This window comes from Agelaius phoeniceus, chromosome 11 (assembly GCF_051311805.1).
Source record: "Agelaius phoeniceus isolate bAgePho1 chromosome 11, bAgePho1.hap1, whole genome shotgun sequence".
NCBI classification, from domain to species: Eukaryota; Metazoa; Chordata; class Aves; order Passeriformes; family Icteridae; genus Agelaius; species Agelaius phoeniceus.
The window spans coordinates 20235138-20247801 of record NC_135275.1 but is presented as its reverse complement, the minus strand read 5'-3'; the positions used below and the strand labels follow the sequence as shown (position 1 = coordinate 20247801).

At 43.6% G+C, this 12664-nt stretch overlaps 1 protein-coding gene across 1 annotated transcript in view; it reads left to right on the top strand.

Annotated features, from left to right (window-relative positions):
- CNTN3 (contactin 3) overlaps positions 1 to 12664 on the top strand; it is a 104781-nt gene that overhangs the window by 68065 nt on the left and 24052 nt on the right. The window contains exons 7-9 of the mRNA XM_077184599.1: positions 5907 to 6043; positions 8018 to 8147; positions 9588 to 9738. Of these exons, the coding sequence (XP_077040714.1) occupies positions 5907 to 6043; positions 8018 to 8147; positions 9588 to 9738 (418 nt within the window). The remainder of the gene's footprint in view (positions 1 to 5906; positions 6044 to 8017; positions 8148 to 9587; positions 9739 to 12664) is intronic.

The window sequence follows — 12664 nt, the reverse complement described above, 5'->3', positions numbered from 1 at the left end:
CAAAGTTTGAAATCTGAAAATCAGGTTTTCCAGTTCATAAATAGTTTGGTTAAAAGCCTTCCTTTTTCATCCAGCAATGAATTACAGCCTTGAAGCCACAAAGCCCTTGAACAACTTCACTCCTGTCCATAGTCACTTTCCCAAGAATTCCTATAAATCTGTCACATCTGTAACTCCTGAAAAAATGAAATGAGTCTGTTTTATTATAATTATGGTGTGCTTTAAATACAGCTCTCCACCCATAGCTGGAGTTGATAATTAAAATAGATATTCTAAACCAGATATTCTGGGTTCATTACAATACTCACAGACTATTAATCTTCCTTTTCTCTCCTGAAGGATTTTATCAAGAAAAGCCTGACATCAAATGTTCCGTTTTTTGTCCTTTTTTACAGTTCCAACACTTGTTAAATGCCAGTTTTCTACTCAGGAGAGCTCAGATTGTGCTAAAAATAGGAGAAGATTATCCAACTTTGATTGAATGTAGAACCTGAAGATTTAAATAATTTGCTTTCCCTTTATTAGCCTGTTCGTTTGTCATCGCTTTTGGCTTCCCATAAAGAGATAACAGGGAAAAAAAAAAAAGAATCCACAGAGGTGTTTCATGGCAGAGAAAAATGAGAGGAGATGAAACAATTGTAGTTTTGTCTTTTAGGATGCAATTAAACATGAAGCACGGTGAAGATATGTAAAGCAATTAATTTAAGGTATAATTGAAGGAAATATATTCTTAATTAGCCCATGCTGATGTACCCAGCAGTCCTGCTTGGCAGTACCAAGGTAAAATGTTTGACAGGGAGAAAGAAATTCTGCTGCTGTTCTCCTTTTGCTCTGCAGTGCTGGTCTGTGGTAACAAAGACAAAATCCCCCAGGAATAAGTAGAATCTACATCATTTTTTTAGGTGTATTAAATACTGGTATATTTTGGGGGTTTTTTTAAATAATCTATCAGGAAAAACTAAACTGAAGCTGTTATTTGTGTATGTGGAAGAATATCTCTGTTTAAAGGTTTTATCTGACAGTTTTGTGCTTGGCATGTCTTCAAAACATCAACAGCAAAGTTACAAATGACTGAATAATATCAGTGAGTTGCTGAGTTTGATCACCTAGAATTTAATTGTTAATGCTGTCTAATAATATAATTTCCTTGCTGCCCAGAAAAAAATAGTTTTTCTTCTTTTACATACCAAAGCTTTTCCCAGTGATTTGGAATTATCTGTTGCTTGAGGGCATTCTTATTTTCCAATGGGAGCCAAAAAATGGACATTTTCAGGGATGTGTCAGCTGCTTCTCCAGGCCCAGCTGTTTCAGCAGAACAAAAGTGATTTGTGCTTGAAATCCTTGGGGTTTTGAGGTGAAATAAGAGTTCATCCCTGCTGCAGGCATCAGCGGGAGGGTCAGAGCCTGACTTTGAGACAGGAAAAGTGCAGGTTACATTTTTGGGGTGGGTTTTTCCCTCTCCCATTTGCTTCACAACTTCCCCTCTTGTGCTCTGGGAAGTTCTTCCTGCTCTTGATTTCCCTGCCCAGCTGCTGAGCTCCCCAGAGGTGTTTCAGAGAGTTCCAGCCCAGCTTTCCTAGCGGAAATGTCAGAGTGCCAGTGTGAGAAGGAACATTTTGTGTGTGAATCCCTGTTCTGGAGGAGCTCCCCAGGGGCTTTGGCTCCCTGCAGGAGTCATGGCCCTCAAGTTCTGCCTTCCCTTCACTCCATTCCTGCAGAATTAAAACCAGGTTTTTGTCGGATTCTCTCACTCTGAAGGAGGGAGTATATAAAAATACATGTTGTGATGCACTGTGCACGGTTAGCCCACAAATAATTCACAAATCCCAGCCCAGCCTCTGGAAAGTGTCATACTTCTTCATCCCAAAAGCATCCCTGCAGTCGTTCTTCCTTCACATCAACCCCCAGGACATCACAAAGGATTTTGTAAAATCTGAAAAAACGGTTCTTCCTTCCCTTTTGGCCTACAGGGGAGGCCTGGAGTGTAATGGAGCAACAGTTGTTTCCTGCAGGCTTAACTGGCTGGGTCATCATAAGCACCAGAAGAGATGAGGGGCCTCTCCCTGGGATGCTTTTTATGAAGTTACACACTTGTTCTCTCCTTGCCTCTGGGACCACGAGCACTGCAAGGAATATTTTAGGCTAAAACAAGTGAAGCAAAATCCAGGCTGGTGCTTTTCCAAGTGACTGGCCATGGAGCTGACGGCTAACCTGCTTCAGAAAATCACTTTACCTACAAGCATCTCGTCCTGGGGGAGCTCCAGATGAATCTTTCATGAAGATTGCACAGCAAGTTCCCAAGAATTCTTAATATCATCCCAAAATACAGATTCCTGTCACAGCCTCATCCCCTGCACTGTGAACTCCTTTAAAATGAACTTCCAGCCTCTCAGCTTACAGGACAATGTCTGTTTCTGTTTAAATCTCAGCAAGGATGTGCTGCCTGCCTATTCCTTGCTTTAGGAAGGAGTGACTCCTCTCCTCAGGAAAATCCAGGTTTCACAATAACTCTGCAGTAGCTCCAGGAGATTCCTTCCCTTCACTCCATTCCTACAGAACTAAAACCAGATTTTTGTTGGATTCTCTCACTCTGAAGGAAATAATACATAAAAATACGTGTTGTGATGCACTGTGCGTGGTTAGCCCACAAATAATTCACAAATCCCAGGAGAAAATGAGGCTTTGTTGACAAGTCTTCCTTCAGGAGCACAGATGTGGCAGTGATGGTGGAATCAGATCTTGAGGGCAGTAAAATCTGCTAAACCTTGAGAGAAATAAAGCTGTTTATTCAGTCCTTCAGGTGTCCTCAGGCAGAGCTCAACAAAAAGGGGCAGAGCTGGGCTTGGCAAGCCCTGCTGCTGTTTTGGGAGGGTGTCAGAGCAGTGTCAGAGCTGCTGATACCTGACTTTCTTTCTGCACATGAAGCACCTTTATCCTGGCCAGGAGTCAGAGTACTCCCAGCTGGATTGCCCCTCTTGAGCTGCCTTTTCAATTTTGAGCTGGTTGGTGGAATTGTTCTCTTTCTAAAGACAGATTGAAAATGGTGCTTTTCTTCCTGCTCTGCTCCTCCATCAGGAATTGGAAGAGAAAAAAGAGCCTTCCTCCAGGAAATCACTGGAGTCTCCATCAGCACAGAGAAGCAGCAGGAATTTCTCACCCTGTGCCTTGAGAAGCTGCTCTGTGCATTTCTGCTTTACTGTGGTGTGTGGGAACTTGGAAAACCCTCCCATGGAGACTGCCTGACACACAGTCCTAAAACAAGATTAGATAGGCAATGATTCTTTAATTGGTGGAATTGAATCCAAGATCTTTTGACTTGAAAATAGTTTCTATTTAACCTGCTTTCAAGTGGAGGTGGGCAGCAGATGTTAAATATCCCAGATGTATGGATGCATCAGTAATTCAAGCACTGCTGAATGTTGCACAAATGTTCAGGTGTGCAAAGTGCTCATGACATGGAGCCCTGAGCTTTCATTCCCTTGACACATGTGGGGCAAATCCTCCCAGTGACAATGAGGGATGAAGCAAGGGCAGGCTTGAGGTCCAGTGTTCTAACATGGACTGTGGAGATTTAACCCCAGTTAATACCAGTGAAATTGTGCATCCATGTGACACAAAGATCAGCTCATCCTGTCTTTGGCAGCTGACCTTGATAAAGAGGGTGCAAAAAATAAATTATCCCCCAGCTGGTGAAAGGTTTTAATCTTCATGGGGATGTGAAAAAAAAGTAATATTCAGAGGGTTTCGCTGTCAGCAAATATTGTATAGTATAGTATTTATAATATATTTATATATATGATAAATATATATATATATAGTATTTATCAAATGTAGATATAGTATTATATGATAAATACTATATATATTTATATGTATGTATATAATACTATATAGGTATAGTATTTATCAAATACTATACAATATACTACTATATACTAATATTCTTTACTAATATAGCACAGTAGTATATTGTATAGTATTTATTGGTAGTTCAAACCTCAGTGAATACAATTTAGGAAGTTCTTCTGTAAGCAGTTAACCCTAAATAGGGATAGATAAATCACAAATAGATTAACCATCATTATCATAAAAGCCTGGTGCTGTTCATGGTCCTGTTGAGGTCTTTGCACTGCATTGCAGAGCCTGGGATTGAGAGGAAATTTCCATGCTGGGAAACGAGGAATCTTCTAAAATGGAAAATTAGTGCCAGCCCTGATCCAGGCCTGGCTGGGCTGGTGCTGTCCAGTCTCAGCTGTGCCCATGGGCAAATCTTTCATTTCCCTGGCCTGGGTTAATTGCTGCTGAGCTCCATTGCAGTGAGAGGTTCAATGGGAATTAATCTGTCCTTCCTGAACTCATGTAGTAAACAATGTTTTCCTGCATCACCAGGGACTTGTTTTCTCCCTGCTGTTCTCACATGAGGGTGGTAGGAGATTTTCCTGAGTTACTGACTTAAGAGAAGCAAATTGACTCTGGAAAATTCTAGCTAGATGTTCGCAGCCAAGTTTCATCCTGCTCTTTCATCTGTTTTTTTTCCATAGGCCATGTCCAGAATTTATCTTTTCTTGGAGAAATAGGATAGGCTGAGATGATAAACCTTCTAGTAAATTAAATAAATTCGAAGAAAATTCAGAAATTATAATAAGATAGTGTTGAACTGATGTGTGAAACAGCACTAAAGGAATAAAAATAAATTACTGTTGTCCTTCATGCACTGATGTTTATTTGCCAAGTGAGCTTCCTACTTCCTGTGAAAGCTGTAATGGATGTTTTAAATATCTTTACAATTTGAACTGCATTTTGGGTAATTCTGAAGGATGTCTGGTATTATTGCTTCAAATTCTGGCTTAAAAAAATAGTGATTTTTATGGACTTTATTCTGCTGGTTTGCATTCCCCAAATTCTGTGCCAAGACTTCTACTTTCAAAAACAATCTCATACATCCATGTTTTCATCCAGTTAAGTGCTGCCTTGCATTAGAAAGCAATTTAAATGGTATTTAGCTCTGAGGCTGACATACCGTTATTTTTTTTTAAGACTTAAAGGATTCTCTTCAGCATTAATTTGATGATTTAGCCACATCACTTATTTAATTTCAGCCTTGCCATTAATGCCTTTCTCTTACATTTGCCTCAATTGCAAAATGATGTTGTTTAATCATTTGTGATTTTAATATTGGTTTCACCAGTCCAGCTTCAGTGATCTGTACTCTCAGTTTTCTTCTGGCTTAGTGCTCATAATAAAAATGCATAAGAGGAATAATAAGTGATTTATTTCATCAGGGGGCTCGGAGCACAACCAGTGGGAAGCTCTGTTGGCACAGATGGTGCAGAAAATGGAAGAGTTCTGTGCCCATGAACCCTCTGGTTGTGACCTGGAGCAGTAACTTGTGTCTGCAGGGTGTTTGTTGTGTGTTCTACCCGCAGCAAAGCCTCACTGGGTGTTTGTTGTGTGTTTTATCTGCAGCAAAGCCTCACTGGGTGTTTGTTGTGTGTTCTACCCACAGCAAAGCCTCACTGGGTGTTTGTTGTGTGTTCTACCCACAGCAAAGCCTCACTGGGTGTTTGTTGTGTGTTCTACCTGCAGCAAAGCCTCACTGGGTGTTTGTTGTGTGTTCTACCTGCAGCAAAGCCTCACTGGGTGTTGGTTGTGTGTTTTACCTGCAGCAAAGCCTCACTGGGTGTTTGTTGTGTGTTCTACCTGCAGCAAAGCCTCACTGGGTGTTTGTTGTGTGTTTTACCTGCAGCAAAGCCTCACTGGGTGTTTGTTGTGTGTTCTGCCTGCAGCAAAGCCTCACTGGGTGTTTGTTGTGTGTTCTGCCTGCAGCAAAGCCTCACTGGGTGTTTGTTGTGTGTTTTACCTGCAGCAAAGCCTCACTGGGTGTTTGTTGTGTGTTTTACCTGCAGCAAAGCCTCACTGGGTGCAGCCCATAGAGGATGTGGAAGTTGCTGTGGAGGACACCTTGTACTGGGACTGCAGAGCCAGTGGGAAGCCCAAACCCTCCTACAGGTGGCTGAGGAATGGAGAGCAGCTGGCAATAGAGGTAACATTCTGTTGGGGAAAAGTGCTGCTGAGTGAAATGAACAATATCCATCCATCCAGAGTTTCCTGGTATCAGCCAAGAGAAGTTTTGGTACGGGGTTTGTGTTTTTTGAGAGCATCCTGATGAAGCCTCAAGAGCTGCAAAGACAAATGATGCTGTACAGAAATATTCCAGCTAAAAGCAGATTGAAAACCAATAGAACATTGGTTCTCAATTCCTTCTCAATTGGTTCTCAATTCTTTGAGAATGAGAATGGAATGACTGGAGAAGGAAGTTTAATAATGTTATAAATAAAGAACTGTAAATAAGGGATGGAGAGCTTGAATTATTTTACTGTATTTGCAGCTGGCATTTCATTAAAGGTAGTAAGAAAATACTTTCCATCTTCTTGACAAAACTCCTGAAGATTCAAGGGTTTACCACCACTTGTTGCAAAGAATGGAATACAAACAGCAACATAACATAGATACTTGCTTTAATGCAGTTGCCACAGTAAATTAATTGAAATCAATGCATTTGGTAACAGGGAAGAGAGGTTGAACTTAGAAGGGGAAAGGTCAGAAATGCAGAACAGGATCTGATACCCCTTATTTACTGATTTTAAGTCTCACTGTTTTGGAAAGCAGCCCCTTTCAGGTTATCAGGAATATGAACTCCAAGCACTTCTGCCCTTGGCCAGTGCCTTGTGCTCAGCACTGAATTTTGGGGGAGAAAGGGCCTGCTCAGGTGAATTCACTGGGTGGTTCTGAAAAATGAGCAGAGCACTGGAAAGCATTTCTTACATCCCTGCTGGCTAAAAGGAGTGGTGGTGTTTTGTGGACAGGTTACATGAGGGAGCACAAAACCTCCTCTGGGTGATTTAAGAGCACTGCTGCTGTGTCATACAGAGTCACTGAGGCAATGGGCTCCTTTCACCTCAGAAAGGACAAAACTACCTTGGGATCATTCGGTCTCCTGTTTCTGCAGTCTGGAGTGTTGCTGTGCAGCCTTTTGGAGGGAGGGAGCTCTTTGGGAGCCAGCCCTGGCAGGACCAGAGGAGTTCTGTGTGTGCAGGGTTCAGGTGTCCTCTGCTCCTGCTGGGTCTCCTTCACAAACTTGTTCCACTCAGGAGCAAATCTTCCCTAAGAGCAGCAGCTTGGGGTGCTGCAGAGGAGATCAGGACATGGGCACTCAGCTTTTCCCCTTTGGGATTGTTGTCTGTCTGTCTGTCTGTCTGTCTGTCTGAGCCCCTCACACTCAGCACTGCCAGGGAAGGAGCTGAGCTGTCCTGGAGTCACCCTGTGCTTGGGCCAGATGCAAAAAGCAGCCCTAAGAAAACCCTTCTGGGCAGGCAGTTTGGGGCTTTGTGCATTCTGTGTCTCTGGTTTCCCCCAAGGCTGCTGCTCCTTTGGTTTTGTCTTTTCTCCCTGGTTCCTTTGTCACCAGTTCTGCCCCTCAGACCAGCCAATTCTGCTGGAATTGAGCTTCCCAAAATAAGCAAGGTGAGGAGTCCCAGGTAGCTGAGAAGCTGAGCTGGCTCCAAGCACTTCAGTTTGTGCCTTTGGTTTAATGGCTGCTGGAATCTTTTCTGCAGTGTTAGAGGGAGCTCATTAGCAAGTGGCACTTGTGAAATCTCCTCAATAGTGTGAAATGCCAGTGCCATCTGCACAGTTTGGATGCTCTGGTCTGTCTGAGGGGGCTGGTAGGATTCTGTCAGTATTTCTGGAGAAATAAAAGGGCGTTTGAGATTGCCAGACCTCAGTGCAAGTGGGCAAATTAGAGGAATTACCTCATGCACTGCATCAATCTCCATATCTGATCACCATTGCTGTACCATGCTGCAGTCCTGTCACTTCTTTTAGAACTGTTCTCATGATTATGCTTTTGCATTTAACCTATTCATTGTATTTATGCTGTCCTATTTCTATTCCTTACTTATTTTAAATTTTTCACAGGAAATATATCATCAATAAAGATATTTTTCTTAATATTCAGGGAAGGATCCAAATTGAAAATGGTGCACTTACAATATCAAATCTAAATCTGACAGATTCTGGCAGATACCAGTGCATAGCTGAAAATAAGCATGGTGTCATCTCTTCGAGTGCAGAGCTCAGGGTTGTAGGTAAGATGTTCCTTTTTTTCACTAAAACACAAACCTCATTATCCCTTTCCACACCCCCTCAGATTGCACCTCAGATTTAACTCACTCAGCTGCTGTCACTGAAATAAAACGTTTTTGTCAACCTGATGTCTTTATCCGCAGAGCTGAGGAGTTGAGTCATCTGCTGCCAGAGCATTTTCAGGCCAATCATTCCCTTAAAGCAGAACAGGATAAATGATTCACGAGGGGAAGAGCAGGGATGGGATTGAAACCCCTGGTGTGCTCTGGAGGTGCTGCTGGCCCCATCAGCTGCTCTCACTCCTGCGGGGGGCTCAGGGACACCCTGGGGTTAAAAACCTCTGTGTGCAGCCCTGGAGGAGCCAGGGACAGGCAGGGACACGGAGCCAGCCCCAGCCTGGGGCTGGGATAGTCACAGCTTTGGTTTGGGGCAGCACAGCTGGCACTGACACACCCCTGCATTTCCCCCTGCAGCACAGTCCAGACTGAGCTGTAGCTGAGTTCTGGGGACACAGGTTATTATTCCCTTTGTGTGTGGATGAGCACACAGGGCTCCTTCAGCCTCGCTCTCCTCAAACACTGGATTTCCTTTCCAAGGTCAGTGTTACTCAGGGAGAGGCTGTGAGGCTTCTCAAAACTCTGAATCCATGAGAAGTTCACCCATAATGAGCTGCCCTGTCATTTCCTGTCATCTGACAGGCATAGCTCATGGAACTGGGAGCATTCCAGTTCCCTGAGGTTCAATGAGCCTCCTGGTGTGATGTTGATTAGATTAATTAAATAAATCTGCTCCCTTCAGCAGAGCATCCACTTGGGCAGGTGCTGAGCATGAAACTGGGTTCCTTGAGCTTTGGTGGCTCTGACTGTCTGTGCTTGCCTTGTTGGGTGCTCAGCTGCACAGCTGACACCTTTGGAAGGTCTCAAATATTGAATTTCCTTTCCAAGTTCAGTGTTAAACAGGGAGAGGCCACGAGCCTTCCCAAAACTCTTAATTCATGAAAAGTTCACCCAGAATGAGCTGCCCTGTCATTTCCTGTCATCTGACACACATTGGCACGTGGGACTGGGAACCTTCCAGTGAGGTTCAGTGAGCCTCCTGGTGTGGTATTGATTGGATTGATCAGATAAATCTGCTCCCTTCAGTAGAGCATCCACTTGGGCAGGTCCTGAGCATGAAAATGGGTTCCTTGAGCTTTGGTGGCTCTGATTGTCTGTGCTTGGCCTGTTGGGTGTTCAGCTGCACAGCTGAGACCTCTGGAAGCAGGATGAGGTACAGAAAAGGAGGTGAAAATGCCTAATTGCCCAATAGAAGATCTGTCTGAGCTAATTAATGGTGTTAATTATGTTTGGAGTCTGAGAAGCGCTCGTGTAAGTGCTAACTAGTAGCATCATTAATGGCATTAAAAGTGCTTTATTTCACTGCTACCATTCCTTCTGTTCTAGCCTCTGCTCCAGATTTTTCCAAGAGTCCAATGAAGAAACTGATCCAGGTTCAGATAGGCAGCACAGTTGATTTTGAGTGCAAACCCAAAGCTTTCCCTAAGGCCAAATGTTCCTGGAAGAAGGGAGGTGAGCAGCTGCAGGAAAATGAAAGGTATCCTGTTACATTGGTTTATTTGTTTTAATCTTACAAGAAGTTTTTGTGTGTCCTTTTATGCAGTACTCTCAGCTGTAGGTCCAAACACTTGTAAAGTCTCTCTGAAGTCTGGCTGGCCTGGGGTTTTTTGCTTGTTTTTTTGTTGTGATGGTGTGAGAGCACTGAGAGGGCAAGCGTGCTGCTTTCTCTAAGGTCAAGGGTCAGATTTTGTTTTCAGTCTAATGTAGAGTTGGGCCTGATTTAGAGAGAGCCAGGTACTGATGGAAAACTGGGAATGCAGAAAAGCCTGTACAGAAATACTAAAAGGCTTCAACAGAATGCTCTGCAAATGTTGGCAAAGGGGCAGTTGAGGTGTGTTACAGCCATGGGGATGATGCAGCTGAGAAAAGAAAGAAAAGTGAATTTGGAGGTCAAGACCAGCAGATGAAAACATGAAAAGAAAAGGAAAATGCACTTCCAGGTTCTTTCCAAGCAGCCATGATCCTACCAGGGATAGCAGATGCCATCATTGTTTATGTTTATTTGTGAGGGTTAGGGTGATAGTGGATGTATTTTGGGTTTGTAATTCTCAGGAGACAGTTTGGGATTCACCCACACCCCCAGCTATTGATTTCCAACAATATATAAATGATTTTTTCCCAGCAATACCCATTAAAGCATTATTGAATTAGTCATAAATTGAAACTGCACAAGTGTGCTGGTTAAATTGTATAAAAAGAGAATGCAGGGCTCTCCCACGCTGGGCATTGCTGATCTCCAGCCTTTCTGTTCTGCATTTCAGTATTTACACAGACTGGGAGTTCCAGGGAGGGAGCTGGGGCAGCACAGAGGCTCCTTGGAGGACAGGTGTGATGGAGATGGTTCCAGGGGTGACTGTGATGGTTCCAGGTGTGACTGAGGTGGTTCCAGGTGTGATGGAGATGTTTCCAGGTGTGATGGAGATGGTTCCAGGGGTGACTGAGATGGTTCCAGGTGTGACTGAGATGGTTCCAGGGGTGCCTGTGATGGTTCCAGGGGTGCCTGAGATGGTTCCAGCTGTGACTGAGGTGGTTCCAGCTGTGATGGAGATGGTTCCAGGGGTGACTGAGATGGTTCCAGGTGTGACTGAGGTGGTTCCAGGTGTGACTGAGGTGGTTTCAGGTGTGACTGAGATGGTTCCAGGTGGGATTTGCCATGGGCACAGCCAGTGTGGCACTTGGGGCATCCCAGCTGCAGCGCTGCAGTGCTCAGGACAGGCTGTGCACACTCAGAGGAGCCAGAATTTTTGGGTTTTTGGTTTTGGGGGCTCTCTCTGTGCCAGGTCAGCCCTTCTGCCTGGGTTAGACCCAGGCTGGCTGTGTGTTCCTCTGGTGTCACACTGTGCTTGGCAGGATAATTCATGCACAGACAGGGTCCAAAGGCCAGCATGGCACTGAGGAGAGCAAACATAAAGGAGGGTTTGAAGGTGTGTGGTGTGATTTAAGGACTGTGCCCCTGCTCCCCTAGGACTGGGGCTTGATTTGTACGAGGCTCAGCCTGGCATCAGGAACCTGCTTCTGAATTAGACAAAATCCTTCTGGTCCTGTTCCTGTACAACACCATGTTGTGCTTTTCTTCTGCAGTTTTTAAACACAGAAGTTGCTCTCAGATAGATAAAACCTGGAGAGACATCAGTGGAGACCTTTATTTGTGCCATCCTAAGGCTGGAGCTGTCTCCTTGTACCCAGAAGCTTTGGGCACTGCCATCCCTGCCCTGGCTCTTTGTTCACAAGGGCCCCAAGAGTTTTCATGAGTTCTGGTGTTAAGTGTTGTCAAATGTGACAATTTGGCAGAAGTTGGGGCATCTGTTGCTGCAGAGCTGGACATGGTGCCACAGCCTCATGGGCTGCCTGCCTGCGAGCAGGCCAGCAAAATCCCTTCCAAAAGAGCACTACTTCTAGCCTTTAATTAAACAATATTAATGTATTAAATTAAACAATGGCATCTAACATTTGTGTGAAACTTGTTGCCTTTTGATGGATCTCAATCAGTTCTATGTTTATGACTGCTTTTGTAGAGCATGTGCAAAACCTGATTTTGTCTGTTTAGGGCAATTCCCAGCTTTTGTCCCCGTTCCATTTCCATAAAAAGCAGAATGGTATTAGTTTCACTTGGGGTGATAGTACCAGGCTGAAGAAATCAACACTCGGGTTGCAAAAATGAATTGAATGTGATGCTGCCTGCTTTAGGTTTATGAACATAAATTACAGCTGTTACTTCTGCCAAGTGCAGGTAATTCCAAAACATGACCCAGAGCGTGCATTTTTGACAACAGACTGTAAATGGCTTCCAGAGGAAGCACAATAACAAGGCAGTAATCCTGAATTAATCTAAATAAAATAAACTTGCCTTTGGAGAAGAGCAGAGGGAGGTTCTTCGCAGAAAACCCTGGAGTTCATTACTGTCTGCTGTGAATAATTGCAATCCGTGAATTTCATGCAGTTCTACAAATTCCTGCAATTCAGGGAGAGGGTTTCAAATTAGCAGAACATTTTTCAGCCCTGAACTCCCATTTCCAGTGGAGAAGTCTGCTGGGGAGGGGCTTTCTCTTCTTTAATTGCAGCAAGCAGGAGGAATGAGTTCCTGCCACAAGGGAGGTCCAGCATGGACAGCACCTGGGAGAGGTGGGGAGGCAACAGGAGCTGAATTTTAATTACATTTGCAGCAGCATGGCTGGAATGTTGCCATGGTGCTGTGAGGGTCCCCAGGACGAGGTGAGAGATGCCCAAAAGAGGTTTTCCAAGTTCTCAGAAGGCTGATATATTATATTATATTATATTATATTATATTATATTATATTATATTATATTATATTATATTATATTATATTATATTATATTATATTATAATTACATTACATTACATTACATTATATTATATATTACATTATATTACAGTATATTAT